We start from the raw sequence: 20,591 nt of genomic DNA on the forward strand, positions 1-20,591 counted from the left end.
TCACTTTTAGAGTTATCTATACTTGAAAAACACTCTCTGTCGAGACCATCAGTGCTCTCGTCACCTTTAGAATTGTCGATAAGATCAGAATTGCTGAGGTTGGTCTCTGGAACAGGACTTGTTATAGATCCCACCTCCTCTACCTTCTCAGTATCCAAAGTTTGTTGCTTGTCTTGCTCATCGTTTCTGGCATTTGTTCTGGAGTCACTGAGAGTTTCAACATGAGAGTTGGTTTCAGCGGGTGCCACTGCCTCTACTGCTTCTACTGTTTGAGTTTCCAAACTTAGTCCCTCGTTCCTTTCATCCGTAACATGATCCAACCTTTCTTCCTTGGGAGTAACAAGGGCTTCTGCTTCTTCTGAGTTATCGGTCTCCAAATTTTGTTTCTTGCCACGCTCATCTGTAACAAGTTCCACTGCTGGTTCTTCCACAGTTTCATTGGTTTCTTCGGGTTTTGAAGCTTCAACTCTATCTTCTTGGCTGTCCTGCTCATTCTTAACTTGATCCACCCTTGACTCTTTGAGGGTTTCAGTGACAGAACTGTCAAGTTCAGGTTCTGCCATTGGCCCATTATTTTTTGTAGCTGATTTGTTGTCTATTTTCGTTTTGTCTTTTTCTTTATCAGTTCCATCTTTTTGTTGGTTCTTATCCTCGTTCGTTCCTCCTTTCTTTTTGCCTTTTCTCTTCCTTTTCTTCTTCTTCCCTGAAGAAGCGGCGCCCTGGGTCTGACATTTACCGGGTATTTCCTCTGCCTCGTTGTTCTCTGCCTCTTCTGCGATCTCAGGCTCTTGTTGAGGTTCAGTGTTTGACTCGGCTGGGTCGGACTCATCAGGTAAACTTTCTGTCATAACATCTTGCGCTGCTTTTTGCTGATGACTAGATTCTACATTTTGCAAGTTACTTTCCTCATCTTCCCGTTTGTTATCTTGCTCCTCATAACGGTTGTTACATGGCTCTCTAATGTCATCACTGTATGTGTCAACACTACTGTTTTTGGTTTCTGTCTCCCCTAAATCTGGGTTACTCGTCTCCCCTAAATCTGGGTTACTCGTCTCCCTAAATCTGGGTTACTTGTCTCCCCTAAATCTGGGTTACTTGTCTCCTCTAAATCTGGGTTACTCGTCTCCCCTAAATCTGGGTTACTTGTCTCCCCTAAATCTGGGTTACTTGTCTCCCCTAAATCTGGGTTACTTGTCTCCCCTAAATCTCCCCCTTTAGACGTTTTGGTTTCTGGAACATTCTCCTCAGAACTTGTTACAATCTCTTGAAGCCCCGGGCTGCAAATGATTATATCTTTGACTTCTGTAATTGATTGGTCAATAATGTCAACATTTAAGTCCTTGCTGAGGCAACTTTCTTTAACATTGTCTTCTTCTGTGGTCGCCTTCATGTCCTCATCTAAGCACGTCTGTTGTTCTTCTGTTGGCTGTTTTTCGATAGATGTTTCTAGCGTGGAATCACCAGCAACATTACAGAGTGCATCAAAGCTCTGGTGATTCTCTTTTTCTTCCTCAAACATTTCTTGATGCTGCTCTGGATCCACCTCTTCCTCTCCGCTACTTCTCAACTGAGTATCCTCTGTGTTGCCTGAGAGATCATGAAGAGTACACGGTGATGAAGGGACACGGATTACAAAACTGTAATCTTCATGAGGAGGTGCAACAGCAGAAGCAAAGGTAAGGCAGAAAACCTGATTGATTCAGTGGCCAGGAAGAGAAGCACAGAGCCAAGATGACCAAGAGAAGCACGATAAGAAGACGAAGAAGAGGAAGAAGAAAGGCAGAAGGAACACCGAAATTGAGTTCTTGATTCCCAGCACATCGATCAACAAGAGAAGAAGTCTGAAGCCAGCTGTTCAAAGATATATGTCACAGTGCAGTTACAATAATGTTCCTTACACATACTGTTTGTTTCTAAAGGTGGTCTAATTTTTTTGTACCATCAACCCTGTAGAGACCTGTCAGCATTTACACATCTACGCCACATGCATTAACATGTGTGAGTCAGTTGTGATTCAGAACTACTATGTGTTAGCTGAAATGATGAAAAAGGTGCATGAGTAACAAATCAAAAGCCAAAACATTAATAATGAAGACCAGGGGTGAAAAAGGTGACAAAGATGTGAACCCCAGAGGCATGCTGAGCTTGTAAGTGGAATCTTAGTTTGAACAGAAAAGAAAGGGTCGGATAGATGTTTCCTAAAAGGATAAGGCTGGTGTTCCTACATATTTTTCTTTTTGTTAACAAATTCCATGAAAATATTAAAAATAACTAACGCTTTACTCAGTCTTTCACAACTTTCTGACTTTCTTAACTTGTCTGTAGGAATGACAGGAATAAGTAGTGCATTCGTTGGGGGCTATTTCAGCTGATGATTAATTTTAATTTGGTGCCCTAGTGAGTATTTACATCACAGATGTGTATTTGGACAACAATGGAGCTCTGTTGCAAAGAGGAGTAAGATTTATGTCAGGCTGAGACACAATACTTAGGGACTCCAATCCCATTATTTTGGTATTTTCATGGAATTTGTTTACAATAAAAATGAATAGTTGACAAAACCAAAAGGTCCACTTTGAAGATTAGCAGTAACACAATCCTCAGATAGTTTGTCTAGTTGCCAGCGAATTGCAGATGTTGTTTTTTCCTTGTTTGGAGCACTATCAAAGGACTTCTCGTCAACGATGGATTAAAGGTGGAGACTGATAGCTCCAAAATAACTACAAAATTGACCTTGTGGTGAGATGTTCTTGTCATTGTGAGTTTCCAAGACCAAGAATAAACTTTCAGTCTCCAGAAAAACACAGAATAAAACCAGACTTATCCTTTCAGGTAACAGCAAATCAGAGTTAAAAGAGGCTTGACATTCCAGGAGCACAACACTTGTAACTGAAGAGTTTATTCCAAAATGAGACATTAACCATTCAGATCAGATATCAATTATGAGAGGATAATAACTTGTTTTTCTATTTTTACTGCTGAATTTTCTGTTCCATCAGTACTGTAAAACATTTTGGAATGAAAGTCTTCAGACAGATTAATTCAGAGCCATGTAGTGAGAAGTTTTACCGAGCATGCTGTTCCCCTCTGTTGAGGTGGTCTGTGAGTCCTGAGCCGGTTGGGTAGTAGGGTCTGCACTGGGGGACCCGTCCCCTTCTGCCTCACCAATCTCTCCATTGATGTTTAGATCTGGACCCAATACTATTCCATGTTTCTAGAAAAAACAGAAGGTCAAACATTAGCTCCAGAGAGTTCCCATCTTCAAAATAAGTCACAAAATAAATGCTGTATATCTGGTTTAAAAATGAGTTGGAAACAAAAAGTAGACATAGAATATATTTGCATTTGTAGTTACTTTCTACCTTCAATAACCCAGGATTGGGTTTTACCTTTAAAGTTTTACTTACCGTGACAACAATACTTTCACACTTTACTTCAATAAACTATACACATCACACACTGACTGAGTACCTTCAGAATGTCTTTCAGCTTCACCGTCTCTTCTCTGAGCTCATCTCGCTCATTTCGAATAGCATCTGTGTATTCTTTCTGTCGCTCTAAGGCCTGAGCGGAGCCCCCAAGTGCAAAAGGGAGTGAAAAGAAAAGTGTAAAAGAGGTGGAAAGAAGTGTTAGTAAGAAGATGGCATTCAGTTTCGTGTGCAAAGGAGATACTGAATTCATGTCGGCAAAAGTAAATGCTGTACGTGATGTAGTAAATAAAATAGAAAAACTGCAGGACCAGGGCTCAGAGGCCGTACCCCAATCTTTTTATCCTTCCAATCCACCGTCTCCTGCAGGTCAGAGATTTCTCTAACAAAACCTTCCTGTTTGATACGCAGCTGACGGATGTCCTAAACAGCAGGAGAAGGAAAGCGAGTTTGAGATGTAGAGAGAGAAAGCAAAAAGTGATAAAAACGTGCATGCATGTTTACAGTGTGAACAGAAAGAAAGCAGGGGAATGCAGCCTATCTAGGTGACAAACGGTGTAGAAAGCAGCTGTTATCCTTTCTTCACATCTGTCTTTTAAACCAATGGGAGGCTCCATTTCTACACGCCCACTTTGAGTGAACCGCGTTCACACTGGGGGAAGAATACTCACATTTAGCAGCTCTTCGCTTTGTTTTAGCGTCTCTTTCATTTCACTGAACTGGAACTGAAGCCCCGTGTGGGCATGTTTCTCACGCTCGTAATCCTGTGAGGAACAAAACACGGATTGACAACCAATAACCCCATTTGTTTTCATTGGAAACATCCATCTCATACACACCCCATCCAGAAACGTTACAGGAATGCTACTTGTGTTGCTGTCAAGTGTGATGTCAGTTGTCATTCTGAAAGCTGTGTCAAGTGCCACAGTGGAAGACATATTGCACTTTACAATATAATGTTTGTCCTTACATACCAATATAATGCTGTTTTACTGTATTTGTTGTAGTTGTAACAAAGAGTATAGAAGCAAAGAGACAAAACTGTGCTGCTTTTTTGACAGCTGCCCTTATATGGCACTGCGTTACTGCTGCTGCCATTTTGGGCTGAAATCACAGATGGGTCCGTGGTCGACTGTGCATCTATATTGGAAAACCTTTACATGAAGAGTCTGCCTGGTTTCTTTAAACTTCAGTGTTTGATTTTTTTCTAGCTTCCATTTATGTCCAATGCTTTCATGTAAGAAAGAGTTTTCAAATCACATGATGCGTTCAAAGGTTTTGGGAAACTTACATTCAGGACTTTAATATCTGCAACTTTTGCATGTTTGAGCAAGTTTTCATCATTTGAATTTAGGATGCTGGAAGATTCAAGACTCTGTATATTTCTATCGTAATGGCTTTGCGGAAGGCAGAACATGAATTCTAAAATTGAAAGAAGAGTCTAGGTTTCCAGTTTACACCCTTAAAACCATGTTCCATACAGTTAGATATGGTCGGCTTCTGCAGAGTGGAAGGGGTTCAACGTAAAGATGGCTGAGAAGTTTGTGGAAACCAGTGTGTCACTTCCAGTGTGCTAGAAGGTTTTTTTTTTTTTAAATCACACTTTACTGGCATTGAACAAAGAGAGACATGATCTCAGAAGCAATGACACATTGATTTACATTTCTCAACAGCAGAGGGCTTTGAACAATAATAAAATAGATTATGTGTTTTATGACACTCCAAAACAGATGGATACATCAATGGTTTATTAATAATAACAACCTTCAGATATAAGATTTAAGCCTACAATGTCTCTTTTAACCTTTAAAACAGAGAACATCATTGGTTTTATAGTCTGTTCCTCTGTGTTCCTGCTGTACCTTGACTTTCTCCTCATATCCGCGGCGCGACTCCGACAGCAGTTCCTCCAGCTCCATGAGCGAGTCCTTGAGCGTGTCCACCTGGTACATCAGGTTGTTCTTCTCGTTATCCAGCTGGGCGTTGGAAACCATGGCCTTACGGTACTTCTCCTCCACTCCCACTAATGCATCCTAATGTCACGGCATAGAGAGAATGTAAGAATATGAGAACATAACAGCTCGTCATACTTTCCTCTATCAAATACATTGTGTTTGGAGTAACAGCTGGATGCATGTGGCAGAGAATCCAGCCTATGCAACCATCTATATGTATCGGACAACTGTGTAAGCCTGTGTAACCGTGGTAAGTGGAAATGTTAAGAAGAGGCTAAGGCACACACACAAGAATGAAGAAAGACATGCAACATGTAGACACAACTTGGCCTGTTAGATCAACAGTTTGCAAGTGAACACACAACTTAGAAAACATCTTCCCAGGGGAAAATATATGAGAAATAAAGCCTGACCGCAGTGATGCTAGGCTATTTCTAAAATATAGAGTGGAAGGGCAGACTTTGATATTTTGGTACACGTGTCACAAGTAAAAAATGGGGGATTAAACTCCAGGAGAACAGCAGGGAGAGGGAGGAAGAAAAAAAAACAGTGCTGCAGCTAGGAATGCATATTTTCAGATAATTTATATAGTATTTCCTTATATCATTTATAATAGACTTTTCTTGTCAGATTTGTACAGTGAGTCTGTATCCAGCTGTCGCTTTCAGAGCAAATTAAAGAGCAGGCAAGAAAGCATTCTGCTTTTCTGTTTGGCATTTATATTCTGCTTTTCTGTTTGGCATTTATAGAGCCACTGATCAAACTATTTAGAACCAATATCAGCCGATAATCATCGTTGGCCGATCGGTTGGAGCAAACTTACTGCATTTGTACTACTGTCAATGTGTGTCAATATTTGTGGCAAGTCTAGAGCAGCGGTATTGATTCTAAAATACTTCATAGAACATGTCTTTGTTTTAGTTTCAAATCAAAAGCCTTCAGTTATCAAACTATCGGTTTATTGATCTACGATCCACTGTGCCCTTTGGGTTATATAACAGTGTATTTGTCTGCACAAATAACTGCATTTCTGACCCACTGTGGTAGTAACAAGGCTAAAATCACCAGAGAAAGTTAGAGACATCAAACCTATTAGTGAATAGTGAGTCTGTGAATAGTGAGTCTGGAGTTAGGGGTTCTGGGGGGTCTCTCTCAGGCTTATATACCTTGACTTCTTTAAGGTTCTGCGTGTACTTGGATTCCACATCTTGAATCTGATCCTTCAGTTCATGAATCTCCTGGTGAAGAGTGCAGCGGCAGTGAGCAGAGAAGCACAGTGTGACAACATCAGAAGCGGTGACGATGCAGGAAGTTTGGCAATGAGAAAAGCAACACAAGTGTTTGCAGAAAGAATGAAAATAGCACGACAGCACGGAATTTCATTTCAGTCTGTCTGCTATATTTACTCCTTTCCATATATAAGAGTAAGATCCAGTTTGTTTTTTAATGGGAGACTGTGTCCCCTCATGTCCAGTGGTTTAATGAAGCTGGCTGTAGAAATGACTCATCCTCTTCTACACTCAATTAGCTGCCATGAGTTCTAAAGTTTGACTGTGGACAGAATTCCTGCTCTGACATAACACAACAGAAACTTTATTGCAATCAAAACCAAATATCAAAAGTCAAATATTCAAAATGTTGTAAATTCTCAATGGAGAAATAATTGTGGGCAAAATGATAATACACTTTGGTCAGTTATTGAATTAATAAATAATTATTGAAGCTCAAACTGTGATCTTGATCAAATTATCATTTTAAATTTGTTAAAGGGCCAGTGTGTAGCATTTTAAGGATTTATTGTCAGAAATGGAACATAATATTCAGAATGTTTTCATGCATAATCACGTGAGACTGAGAATCATGTTTTCTTTAGCTTAGAATGAGCCGTTTATATCTAGATAGGGCGCAGGTCCTCTTCACGGAGTCCACCCTGATGCACCATCATGTTTCTACAGTAGAAATCTGCAACCTCCCCACTAGATGCCTCCAACTCCTTCACACCGTCTCTTTAGGTCAATTTTATAACAACCCTGCATGATACCTAACAAAAACCACAATCCACGAGGAAATCTATTCTCTCGGTCAGAAGGGAGCTCCATCTCTTCACCATTACCTTGATTTCTCGTATAGACGTCTCTGCATCTATAGTTATAGCCGTCTCGTCGCTTCCTCTCCGTGAGGAAGTCCCGCCTACGGAGGTGAGGGTTGCTGCTGTTAAGGCAGAAGCTGCTCGAGACCCCTGAGGAAGAAGACCTTTGTCACACAAATGGTTTCTTTAGGTATCTTTAATTGGTGAGAAAGGAACATTCTGGAGATCCATTCTCTATTGTTTGATCTAAATAGTTTTCTCTCCTGTGTTCACAAATTAACAGGAGAAATAAAAAGCTTTTGCCAGGATAATCTTAATTATTTAATCTTAAATTGAAACCTGCTTCACCAATAAAAAAGTTCATGTTAACAGATGAAAAACAAAAACAAACAAACAATTTTTTCATCTGTTGTCAATGTCCTGGCAAAGCTTTTTTCCCCACCTGTTTCAGAGATGAAAAAAAGAAGTAAGAAAGATTATCCTGACAAATCCAGGAAAAAACCCCTCTTTTTTAACCATAAACACAGGAGAGAAAATAATTAAGACTGAGAAAGGGGATCACTATAATTTTTCTTTCCTCACTTGCCTTCACTACTAAGGCACACAATAAGAACTATATGCAAAGTACTCATTATTCTTCATTAACTAATGTTCCTTTATGCATCTTGAGTAATTTAATACACAGCATGTGGTTATTCAATCCACTCACCTTCTCAAGATAATCTCTGTCCTCCACCTGTTGAGACAAATAAAAACAGTCAGAGCTAACAGAGGGTGATGTGGAGGCCACTGGGCCGAAAAACCAACTGAGGGAGGGAGGAAGGAAGTCCCAAAATCCTCACTGCAGGCTGCTCAGCAGTGCTTACACATGTTCCAATCTGGTTTCTACTCACAAACATATTAAGAAAAGGCGCAAGTTTATTTGAATAAACGACGCCATGCAAATATTTAGTATGGGAGGCTTCAAAAATCACCCAAATCAAAACGAGTCAAACACAGTATTCCATTAAACAACAGATCATGTGGTAAAAAACACTTCAAACAAAAGGCCATCTTCAGCTTTCACACCCACACCCCCCCCCCACCCCCACCCATCTTCTGGTAGTCGCCACAATCAGCACAGGAGTTAACCTCTGACACAAACACAGCGTACAATCAGCCCTTCTTGCAGAGCGAAGCGCACAAAAAGGAAGGACGGCTGGCAACAAAATTTGCCGCATGCCTCCTGCTGCGGCAAAGAGACTCACATCGGAAAAGTCAGGAATAGTAACGTCGTCCAGGTCACGTGGGAGGCCGCCGCTACCGGCTGCGCTCCTCAAAAAACTGGCAACGGAGCCGCAGTTGTCCTGCACCGGCCATCAGGGGGCGAAACAGAGCAACAAAGGAAGCCAGAGACAGAGCAGAGCAACACTTTAGGAACATCCAAGTTTGTTACTTATGTTCTTCTTCACCATTATATATATTTAAAGGCTTTCCCTAAAAACAATGTACGCATCACGGTTCTCAGTCATGGTGACTCCTCGTCAGTAACAGTCACCGTACAGTAGGAACTTTAAAAAATTTAAGATTTATGAATTCTGATGTAGCCAACTGGTTCTTCAGCCGGTGACTGATGAATCAATGGATTTCTATATACAAAAGAGAATATTTTAACACAAAGGTTTTTTGGGAGATTCCATCATCAGCTGAAAGTCTCTCTGTTGCTACAGGCTGGTGACAGATGGTCAGCCACTACACTGCGGCCTGTCTTAACCATGAACTGGACTGACAAGCACACACTGCATTTGTAGTTATATTGCAGGCATGAATGGGACTTTTTTGTCTAGTGCCTCTCTGAGCTTTAATTAATGGCTCACTAGCATAAAAACAAACTTTAACCTGTCCTGAAATGACTGTGCTGCTGTACAGGTCAACCAGGAAATACCTGCACTGCACACAGAACAAATTATGTTTGCACATTTACAAATCGTGCAAGCAGTGCCAAGTCTGAGTCACCGTAACAAACCGAAAGAACACAGTCTAATTATGTCTAATAAGTCCTCTTGACACATACACAAAGTGTTGTAGTGTGAGTTCAGTCAGACTTATGTGGTTAGAAGGCATTATATACATGTAGGCTGGTGTGATGTGAACCCTGCGGTTGGCAGCAGGGTGTATGGGGGGGTGGGGGCGATGAAGGCTCACCACTGGGCTGGCGCGGGCCGAACCGGCCCTGGACGAGGCTCTGGAGCCGGAGCTGCGATAACTAGAGTACTCTAAAGGCTGCAGAGAAAACACACGGTTATGTTTCTGTCTACACCTGGAGGCAAACGCAAACAAACATGCGCATGCACATTTATTAGGACTGATGCCCGAATCACAATCCACTTAAATGAACACAGAAATGCCATTTTAACAACACACACAAATTAGAAACTTAAATCCAATGATATTCAACTCAACAACTCCCATGCAAAAAAAACAACAACACTCAAAATAAAGTTAAGGAACATAACTAAAGCAAACTTCACACATGATCCATTTAATTATTTTACACAAGTTTCACGCACTGAATTTATATGCACTCTTCTAAAACCACCATTTTTCACACCGGGTCACTCTCCGACACAAAGCAACAAGGCCACAATTCCAAGAGAGTCTTACATGAGCGCTGGAGCCAGAGACCCGCTGTGACCCGACAGAGAGGCCGTCTTCATACAAGGAGCTCTGCACATGTCACACAAACACATACAGGGTTAGCAGGACGCTCACGCCTCAGACAACCATAGGCTTTTTATACTGGTGAGACACCAGGCGCTGCCCTCAGTGCCTGATATGTGCCTCCATTCCAAACCGAAATGTGCAGTGACGTCAGTGCTCAGTGAATTTAAAATGCATTTCATTTGGGGGCCTTAATTTAAAGGGAGTGAATGAATAACAGGTGTTATCTAGCACTGTGTAAAAGGTGAGGTGGAAATGAATGGAACCAACCCTACGATAGAGCTGCTGGGAGATCTGACTGAGTGACCTGGAGAACTGCAACAGAGGATGGAGTTGGGAGTAAAGATGAGGTTTAGAAGGCAGCAGCTTGGAACAGGTTGTGAAAACTTAAGAATAAAAGATGATTTATCTGCATTTATTATGTATGTCTTCGCCCCTCTCCACAGAGAGGTGAAAGGTCAGCTGGCAGCTACAGAGCAGCAATTATTTGAAATGTTTACAGTACGTGTCTTGTCTATAGCATTTGCCCGGGTACAGACCTGGTAACCATTGAGAGCTGAACCTGGGTTTCTGGAAGAGGACAGACCATTGAAGCTGTACAAGTCAGAGGAAGCATAAGAGGCCTGAAACGAGGAAAGAGGAAGAAGGAGTAAGGAGCCAAGAGGAGGAGGGAGGTGGGGATGAGGAATAAATGATGGAGCCCAACTCCAAAAACACAGAACCAACAGGCAATCAGCATGCTTGCCAAATGGCTGGACTGATAATAAAAAGATTGTTGCAACCCAGAACTCAACACAAAGCTATTTTTAAAAATATGTCACGGTACTGACTCCACTGGGAACGGACATCTTTGGGAAATATTGCACAAAGACTCCTCAACAACAAGGAAGTCTTGCAGAAATTAAACTCATAAAAGAAAATAAATACATGCACCTACATGTATTCTTCGGTAAAAAACAGAAAAGCTCGATTAGAAACTGTTAAGAAACGCACCTCATGCCCCAATGAAATTATACTTAAGTAAAACAATCAAAACTGTCAATGGTTGTAAGCAACGGAAGCCTTAAACGGACATGATTCCAACTAGATTTTTTATCTCTGCTACGACAGATTTGATTCCAGGACATTTCTGACATATTGAAAATCAAGCATATTTACTCTCTCAATTAAGAGTTTTTCCAAAACGAAACTCAAACGTTTGAAATAGCAATAGATATGCATTTTCAGATCCGAGGACATTTCAGAATGTATTTATTCAGAAATGTAGCTATTTCACAGTATAAATTAGTGATTTTTACAATGGAAGATTTCATAATTGAAATCACTGTCAGGAAACATTAATTATACATTTTTTCCAGTAACCCAAAAATGTAAGAATAAAGTAATTTCCCACACAATTTTGTGGTATTTTATTTTTAATTCATAAATGTCACAAGCAACATGTTCTATACTTATACTATTCAAGAAAATAACCTTTTGTTGTGATTATTTAATTTTCCAGTGATCTCATAACAAAGCGTATTTTAGTTCTTAAACATTTTTATTTCTTTTAACCATTATCCTGAGATCACATGTTAATGATGTTATCTTGAGAGACAGGCTTTAAAAAATATATATATTTGAATCATGTCTGTTTAGGGCTTCAGTTGATCTTACAACTCATTTTTTTAATAAACACAACTTTAGACAATGAGACAAGTGTGCACCAAAGGCCATTAGTGGTATTAGGAAACAAATAAACACAGCGGTGCAACGCCACCCACCGGCTGCAGGTCTAATCTGGAGGCACGAGACACCCGGGTGTCTTCACTCAGTCTGGAGCTCTGAGGGTCGGGAGCACAGGTGAGAACATCAAACACCTTTCTATTCTGTTTCAACACCACCCAGGTTCAACTTATGGACACATCACACGCTGTCAGTGGTTTGGAAACATTTAAAAAAACAAAAGCCATTTAAGATTAGTGCAAGCCTCTAGAGGCTTTTTGAATAAAATGTTACATCATTTGTGTTGAGGAGCTTCTGTTCTTCCTTCTAGAAGGACGACTATAAGAATGTATGAAACATCTTAGCCATTTGTTTTCTTAAGCAGCTCCCCCTTCGTCATTTAATTTGACCATTTCTTTATCTTGTTATAATTCAAACAGAACTTTGGCTTACTGCTGCCTTCCACTAAAGTTGAAGGCCAATGGCATTAGGGACGGACCTGGAAGTTGTAATAACACGGTTTAGCCACTATGTATAATTTGCTTCCTGGGGGGTAAAACATAACCAATAGAATAGCATTCAGATGATGATTTAGAATTTGAATGTCAATGTAACAAATGAAGCCTCAAACTATTCGGTACAGCCCATGGCAACTACATTTCATACAAAGACGCAGTTTCTTTGGCTCCACGCACTGCAGTTTGCCTCAAAACATTGAGATTATTTCTACCTCCAAAAACTGTTTTTCAAAGCAAAATTACACTCTGGAGTCAACAGAACAGTTTGCACTCAACACAATGCAGTTGTGTTTGGTTTATCACACCAATAATTAAGCTATAAACAATATGACTTGAGCTTTTCAGCAATAAGGATGAGACGGAGCCAACACTAACCGTTAGTTCTAGCCTGGAGGAGCGAGACGCTCTGCTTTCATCACTGAGTCTTGAGCTCTGACGGCATGACAAAGAGGAGGCTCATGAGTGACAGGTTGTCTAGAGATTTACAAGCACTCAGTGACTCTACAACAGACTGAATGCAAACGTCTGTACAGTCAGTTCAACACACAGCTACTAACCCTGCTGGATACCACACTGTAATCATCATCATTGCCGTTCCTCTGTGAACAAAGAACACGAGTGAGAAACACTGACGCCGTTTCTGTGCATTTACAGGATCAGCTTTTACATACATCTTTGTCTTTGTGCTTATGTTTCTTCTTTTTCTTTGACTTCTTAAGTGAGTTTGAGGAGGAGTCCTTAGAGTGAGAGAAAGAGAGGGAGAACAGTGGAGGGCGAGAGCAAGATAACTGGACAATTATTTTCTCACCTCTAAAATAGTATATACACGGTAACATTATTAATATACTGTTAATTATTAAAGATACGGTCACTATTAATAGGAAAATCCAAGCAACAAACAACACATACATGCACAAGGGACCCTTTACACTGACCAGACAGCAAATGCAAAGGTATGGTTTGTGTTTCGGACAGCCCTTTCCGACAGAGAACTGAATTTGTTATCTTTGCGCTCTTCAAAGCACTAACTAACTAGCTAACTAACTAACTAACTAACAGATTGAGGTAGCAGTAGATCAGAAACTCCTTATTTTCAAGGTATAATGACGCCTTTTTTATCAAAGGAGTCTTGTGGCTTTGAAGAAAGTAGAGATTGATATAACGACTTTAGTTCCCTGTCGGAAAAGGCTGTCTGACGGAAAGATAAAGCGGTGAAAGCATTCTAAATATAGCGCACACTTAAAGTGATATATATATATTTTTAGTTGTCTAAAATACGTTTAGCTCCTACATGGCATTGCTCCTGTGCTGGTACTCTTGTCTGCTTCTCTATCTTCGGTCAGTAATACACCGACTTTGGATAAGTACCTCCTCGGCCCTCCAAACTATCACTTTACCATGAAGTTAATTGACAAAACAAATTGATTCAGCTATTGAAACTCACTGATCCAAATATCCAGGATCTCGTACGCCCATGAGAATGATAAATATGAACAATCTTTCCACATTACATAGCACAGAAGAAATGGCTCTTAACATTTTTGAGACATAACAGAGCCTAAAATAGTGCACACTGTGTTTTGGTTGGAGAATAATAGCTCTATGGCACACAGTGTTCCTTTTGGTCAAAATCCAGTCTAACTGACTCCAAGGTAGTCAATGACCCTTCCCACATCAAAAACGAGCACATGACCGAACATAATCACTTGATGGGATTACATGAAACTCACTAAATTAGCCCACATTCATGTTATAATTCCTACATATTGCCACATTGCATAAGTTAACCAAAAGTATCAGAACTGTTCCCTTACAAACACAAACTATAAATGTAGGATCCCTAAGAAAACTGCACTTTCATTTGCAAACAATGGACAGAATATAAAACTCAAATTCAAATCCATTTAATTCACTCCATAGATTGCGCTCACAAACATGCTTTGTATTATGAAGAGAGATGTATCTTCACAACGATAAGACAGATTTACTGCATGCTTTGAGGTCTTCAAATTAAACTGTTAGTCAAACAACGACTCATTCACACAACAAATCTTCAACCCTTACCCCTCCACCATAAGCCCCAACCGCATCAAGATCCGACTGTGCAAAAGACACACCGTCACCACCACCATCATCATCATCATCATCATCATCATGATTATCATCATCATCAACAAGTGCTACCCACACTGACAGCACCTTGTTGAGTTACTGAGGACAGACACAAGGTCCATCTTGGTAATTCAAAAAGCTCAAAGGTGTTTTGGGATTCTTGCATGTGCTGTTTGAGTGATACTGACCCTGACGCTGCCCCGGCTTCCGACTGACATCCGCTCATCCTCGTCTGAGAGCTGTGTGAGAGAGTGAGAGATTGAAATGGATGGTTAGGCTGGTTGGAAATGTTCACGGTGTATGATTTGTGTCAAAAATGACAGTGAACAGCGGATTCCTACAGGACGTCTCCTGCTGCAAGGACACATGGTTCAATTAAAAGAGTTTCCTTTTGAAAATGTGTGTTGAAGATCTGATGTGTATTTTATGTGACCTTTAATTAAGGTGAGAAAAAACAATAAATAAAGATACAAAGAAAACATGAAAAATCACATCTCAAAATTACTAAAATGAACTGCAGGGCTGTGTTACAGTACATTGTCAAATAAAAGTGACTGTTAGTGTAGCTAGCTAAGGCTAGTAGCTAAGTTTGGGTGTCCATAGACTTTTCCTCTTGGAGAAAACAGCTGGCAATGCTCTGGGGACACCAGATTTTCAACTAAAAGCATTTGGCGTGGCTGCTCAAATAAAGTTGGAGCACCCCCCAATAAAAAAAGTTGGAAGAGGCGCTCTTTCTCTGGGCAACAGCATATGCTCATTTCCTCAATGGGAAAAACATTCTGCCCAATAAAGGCCAAGAAAAAATAAAATAATATTGATGTCTTTTTCCTTTTATTTAGCATAGTTTAAAACAATTAAATACTTTTTTATACTAAATATTAGTAACTGTTTGTGTTATTATTATTATCATCATCATCATTATTTACTATTTACCATTTACTATTTATTTGTATTATTATTATAAAATAAGTTTGGGACCACATTATTTTGAACTATTACTGAAATATTCATATTAATCTATAATCCTGAGGTACTGAGTTCCATGTATTTCATTCAACATTTTCCAAGTGGTGGAGGACATGATCACAGAGGAAAGGCACGAGGACATGGAAACAGAGGCAGGGCTACAAACCGTTTGTATCCGTGAAGAACGTGAGTATCTCTCACTGTCCTCCTGGATGAGGGAGGAGGAGGGGAGGGGAAAGGAGGGGGTGCAGATGGAGAAGAGAGGAGGTGAAGGGTGCAAAGGAGGAGAAAGAGATGTCAAAGATCACGACACAGATGGATGAGGGAGGTAGAGGTACTGAATGACTTTTAAGGTCAGTCGTTCCACTGATCCCAGTGATGTCCACTCCAAGAAGAAATGACATGTTTTTATTACCACCAATAGGATTTAAAATTTCAAAGTCATTGACAATTTCTGTTTTAATTTCATTTTAGGATCAAGATATTGTGATATAGTTTATTGGAATTATTTTGGGCAAGACAGTCATTCATCAGATGTTGTGATATGTGGCCGAATGAACACATGTATATACACAATTGGACACCAGGTTACATCACCTGCTTTTTGGTACATTTGAACACATTTGTACAATTCCGGCATTAAACAAATCCAGAACTCACTTTTTTCAAACATGCATGTCCTTAAAACACACCACTCTGAGCCAGTTATCCAGCCGACAAACCACTGCGAAAACCATGCAGAAACACAGTCACCTCAAATTGCAACAATCTTTTTAGTAAACAAACAGAAAAAACACACTGCGGTTAACCGAATACAAACACCACACACTAGGAGTACACTCATTGTAGTGTTTAAAACTCTGCTGCTGGGACGAATCAAACTAAGTGACTAAAGTGGTGAATTCAACACAATAAATCCCATGCAGTCTCACACCAACGGGGCAGATGGTCAGGCTGATTCAAAGCCAAACGGGCACCCTGCTCCTTTGAATAAGTGGATTACCATTAATGGCCAGGCTTTGATTCTTTATAATCTGTTATTTTCTAAAAAGGCTCAATGGGAATTATCTGGAATTCAAGAGCAGACTTGGCACACTGCAAAAGCTTCCGACAGACAGAAGTACAAGCGTCACAGAAACACATGCGTAGTGCTTAGTGATGTCATCACAGCACAGAAACTGTACCATCCACTGTTCAATATCTCCCCATTTGCTGTCCGCTCGGTCGTCTATTTTGGTGTTCAAGCCATAATATTTCTAATAAGGGACAGAAAATGAGGACAAGAAAAAAAAAATAAAGAAAAAAAGGAAACGGAACACAGGTTACAGACTTCCATTATTTTCTTGGGCACAATTTGAAGCCCAGGAACAATTGTTTAACCATGCTTAAATCAAATGATGTTGGAGGTGGAAAGGAGCACGAGGAGGCCTACCTTCTGCACCTGAAAGATCTACGCCGATGAGGTAGAGGAGAAAGATTGGAGGATATCAAAACATGAAACAGGGACAAACAAAAGAAAATAAATCAGCATCAAAAATGAGATGAGAAGACAAATTAAAACTAAAAAATAACGGTAGTCAGCAGCATGCCAGATAAGACAGACAGCATGCAGAGAGGACGTAGAGAGGCAGGTTTCTGCTAATAGAGGTGCTCAGGAATGTAGGACCAACAGTAACTGACCCAGGGACACAGCTGAGGATCTATTAGACTGGGTACAGGGCATTTTCCCATGGTTCCTTCAGGTTGGTGTCAGTGGCATACACTTTGTTCCCATGACTACAGATCTTGTGACAAACAACTAGCTTCTCACACATCCTGGTACCAAAGACTTTTAGAACCAAGATCAAATGAGGCATCCAAATTTGTGAAAATGTAACAAAAATCATGAGGATGAGGATATAATATAATATAGAATTTATGAGGATTCTGAAGGTGACACATGACCAAAGAACCCTTATGCTGCCCTGTATGGATTACTGGGATACGTATAGTTATGAATATCACTAAATCTTTATACGATTAAAGAAGCATTATACTTCTCACTGTATTCGAACAACTAAGCATTAAGCTGTGTCTGCAGCATGGCCTTTAACTATTGTGTTACACAAGAAATGAGGACTGCTGATCAGCAAAAGAAGACTGCAATCCAAGATCACATTCAAATAAAGTGATTATTAACAACCAGAACCCCAATATTCTTATTAGATTGCCCATTAAAAGAATAATTTGTCATTTAGGGAAACACTTTTGTTCTCTTTCTCGCAGAGAGTTAGATGAGATGATTTATACCAATCTGGTCTGTGCAGTTACAGCTAGCAGCCAGTTAGCTCAGGTTAGCATAAGGTTGGTGACATGGGTAAACAGCTAGCCTAGCTCGGCCCAAAGGTGACCTACCAGCCCCCCTAAAGCTCACACACTCATGTAATCCCTACAAAAAAAAGTAACAAGTTTTGGTTTTAAGGTTATGTGAAGGGCTATTTCCTGGTTGGGCGCCTTGTCGTCACCAATCACTGCGCTACATGACACTCTTCTTAACTGCAAAAAAAAAAGAAGCAATATTACACTTATAAGGCGTGGAATATTCAAATCCAAAATTAAGTTATTTATGGCTGCAACATTACATCAAATGTGCAATTCTATTTGTCTCAACATGCCTCACAGAACTCTGGGAAAAGTCCCAAAGTCCGGTGTTTGTTTAGACCCATCCAGCTCTCCTCCTCCTCTTTCTCACTGTTAAACTACGTTTGCTTGAATATCTATGCCTTAGTTTATATCCTTACCTTTCTTTTTGCTAAGTCCAGCCTGCTGTGTATTTCTATTAGCCAAGTACTCTGTGATTAATAGTTTGCAGCAGACACAAACTGTATCCCTTTTCAGTTGTTCTGGAGAGTTTTGGGACTACACATGAGCTGTAGTCCCAAAACACATGAGCTTTGTAGTCGAGCTAAAACTTATACTCTGGGCTTCCTGTTGTGGAAACTGTAAATGAAGTAACTCAATACCCACAAAATAATAATGTACAAAACACTGTAAGGTATAAATTAAACAATCATATTTGAATTACAAAAGGAGAGACCATGAACCGCATCCCAAAAGTCAGTAAGGGCTGTCCCCCTCTCTCTCTTATTTATATACCTTTATATACCTGCTTTATGTAATAGCAGGTCTCGTCCTTCTTATAGCCATGTTACCAGTGCTCATGTTTCAAATGTATTTAGAAAAAACAAAAGTAGACCATACCAAATCGTAAAAACACAAACAACCTAATTCATTTAAATCATATGCATATTTTTGGCAACTCTGTAACATTAAGTCCCTCTCCCATAAATCCTTTAATAGTCAAGATTATATCATCTCTAACACAATAGACTTGTTCATGATATCAGAAACCTGGCGTATGGTTGGTGACGCTGTCCCCCTGATAGAGTCATCACCCCATCATTTCTCCTTTTTCAACCAGCCCACGTTATCTGGTGGAGGGTCAGGACTCCCAGCTGTTCATAACAACTATTTTAAGTGTTCACTCATCTTCATGGGACACTTTTTCATCCTTTGTCATTGTGATTCACTATTGGAGGGCACACTTAAACTCAGTGCATTTTAATCTACGTACCCCCTCTCTAGTGTAATGCAGAACTATGATAGAGTTCTAATTGTGGGAGATTTCAATCTACATGTTTGCTGTCTTGATAATCCTTTAGCCATAGAGTTATTAAACATTGTTGAGTCGTTTAATAAAAGTACAGCTATCACAGCTCCTACTCACAACAAGGGCAGAAACCTTGATCTTGTCCTTTCACATGGGGTTTCATTGGACATTTACTATTCAGAGATGTCAGTGTATATGACTACAAATGCATCACTACATTGTGTGCTCCCGTACATTTAACAACCTCTGTGGCCAGTTCATGTAGATGCCACCACCCAAAACGCGCTGTGAAGACGTATTTCTGTGAGATCAGGCTGATTTGTCACATGCGTTATTCCAAAACACACCATCTCTTTGCGCTTTGGTGCTTTCCCAATGAATCCAACACACACTTGAAAACACACCCCCACCCTCACTGCTGCACCTCATCGGTTCAGTACTTAAATCCAGATTTACTACCACTGTCTCCCTTGTATGTTTGCCCAATACATGGATTGGCTGCTTTGTAATTCAGGCTCTCAGTAATCGACTCTCAGCTGACCTCTGCATCCACAGCATTGCTTCAGCAACAACAGCACTCCTAGGTGATCAATGGGAGCACGACCTCTTGCCTTCTTAATTTACAGCTTGGGTCGAGATGACAGTTCACGTCCCCGTGATGTCGACCTCTGCATTGCAGCAGACTCAAAGAACGCGCTTCACCTTGTCTAGTCATGAAAACAGAGACATCCTCCCTTACAAGCAGGTGTCATTGAGTAGCAGAGGTTGGACGTATTTCTAAAGTATCTTTCCATTAATGGTGGGGTGATATACATTACTGTTTCACAAGAACAGGTGTAAAGCAAAGCACCAGTTTGACATTATTTCTGTGCAAAATATCCCTATTGTTCAAATATTAGAGAGAAAAAGAAACACATCCTATATGCCATAATAGTTAACACAGATTAATGCAAAGCAACTTCCTGTGCTACATGAGCTCTGACTCTCTAACTCTGTTTTGACCTTCCCCATACAAAAGATGCCAGAAAAGCATGAAGTAGTAAATAAAAACAAAGATCAATAAATAGTGCAAACCAGATCGGCAACTGACTGGAGGGATCTTGCCTGCGTACTTATCTCCAATTACGAGTCTGGACAGCCAATTAGCAGTTAGCCCTGAGTTACACAATTGGCTGGCATGTTTGAACCCATTCCGCTCAACTCACCGAGCTCCCATTCTTGATCGGAGGGGTTCTTGGGCGCCCGTTGAGGGCGGCCCTCAGCCCCCTCCCTGCCAGCCGACGCCCGGCCGTCCTGCTGCCCTCAGGGTGCCCGAAAAGGCTGCATCCTCCAGCAGTCAGCAGGTAATACCACGGCCGGTCATGTAGGCAGGATTAGGACGGGACGGAGCACTCAGATTTGAGCTCAGAACGACGAAGGCAACCACACGGTTCTCGTTTGCTTCTACTCGGCCACTAATCCACCGTTAAG

General features: G+C 40.5%; 2 protein-coding genes across 2 annotated transcripts in view; both read right to left on the reverse strand.

Moving 5' to 3' along the window:
* Positions 1 to 20,591, reverse strand: part of maip1 (matrix AAA peptidase interacting protein 1) — a 231,636-nt gene that overhangs the window by 14,350 nt on the left and 196,695 nt on the right. The window lies entirely within an intron of this gene.
* lrrfip1a (leucine rich repeat (in FLII) interacting protein 1a) overlaps positions 1 to 20,591 on the reverse strand; it is a 46,745-nt gene that overhangs the window by 5,468 nt on the left and 20,686 nt on the right. The window contains exons 3-23 of the mRNA XM_054614917.1: positions 16,905 to 16,922; positions 16,657 to 16,728; positions 15,639 to 15,680; positions 14,695 to 14,745; positions 14,459 to 14,494; positions 13,066 to 13,131; positions 12,952 to 12,993; positions 12,770 to 12,826; positions 11,936 to 11,995; positions 10,712 to 10,795; positions 10,116 to 10,178; positions 9,657 to 9,734; positions 8,720 to 8,818; positions 8,182 to 8,208; positions 7,497 to 7,622; positions 6,550 to 6,621; positions 5,291 to 5,461; positions 4,100 to 4,192; positions 3,759 to 3,851; positions 3,472 to 3,564; positions 3,070 to 3,214 (exon numbers count right to left, since the gene is read on the reverse strand). Coding sequence (XP_054470892.1) covers positions 3,070 to 3,214; positions 3,472 to 3,564; positions 3,759 to 3,851; positions 4,100 to 4,192; positions 5,291 to 5,461; positions 6,550 to 6,621; positions 7,497 to 7,622; positions 8,182 to 8,208; positions 8,720 to 8,818; positions 9,657 to 9,734; positions 10,116 to 10,178; positions 10,712 to 10,795; positions 11,936 to 11,995; positions 12,770 to 12,826; positions 12,952 to 12,993; positions 13,066 to 13,131; positions 14,459 to 14,494; positions 14,695 to 14,745; positions 15,639 to 15,680; positions 16,657 to 16,728; positions 16,905 to 16,922 — 1,588 coding nt within the window. The remainder of the gene's footprint in view (positions 1 to 3,069; positions 3,215 to 3,471; positions 3,565 to 3,758; positions 3,852 to 4,099; positions 4,193 to 5,290; positions 5,462 to 6,549; positions 6,622 to 7,496; positions 7,623 to 8,181; positions 8,209 to 8,719; positions 8,819 to 9,656; positions 9,735 to 10,115; positions 10,179 to 10,711; positions 10,796 to 11,935; positions 11,996 to 12,769; positions 12,827 to 12,951; positions 12,994 to 13,065; positions 13,132 to 14,458; positions 14,495 to 14,694; positions 14,746 to 15,638; positions 15,681 to 16,656; positions 16,729 to 16,904; positions 16,923 to 20,591) is intronic.

The sequence above is a fragment of the Anoplopoma fimbria genome, chromosome 16 (genome assembly GCF_027596085.1).
Source record: "Anoplopoma fimbria isolate UVic2021 breed Golden Eagle Sablefish chromosome 16, Afim_UVic_2022, whole genome shotgun sequence".
Lineage (NCBI taxonomy): Eukaryota > Metazoa > Chordata > Actinopteri > Perciformes > Anoplopomatidae > Anoplopoma > Anoplopoma fimbria.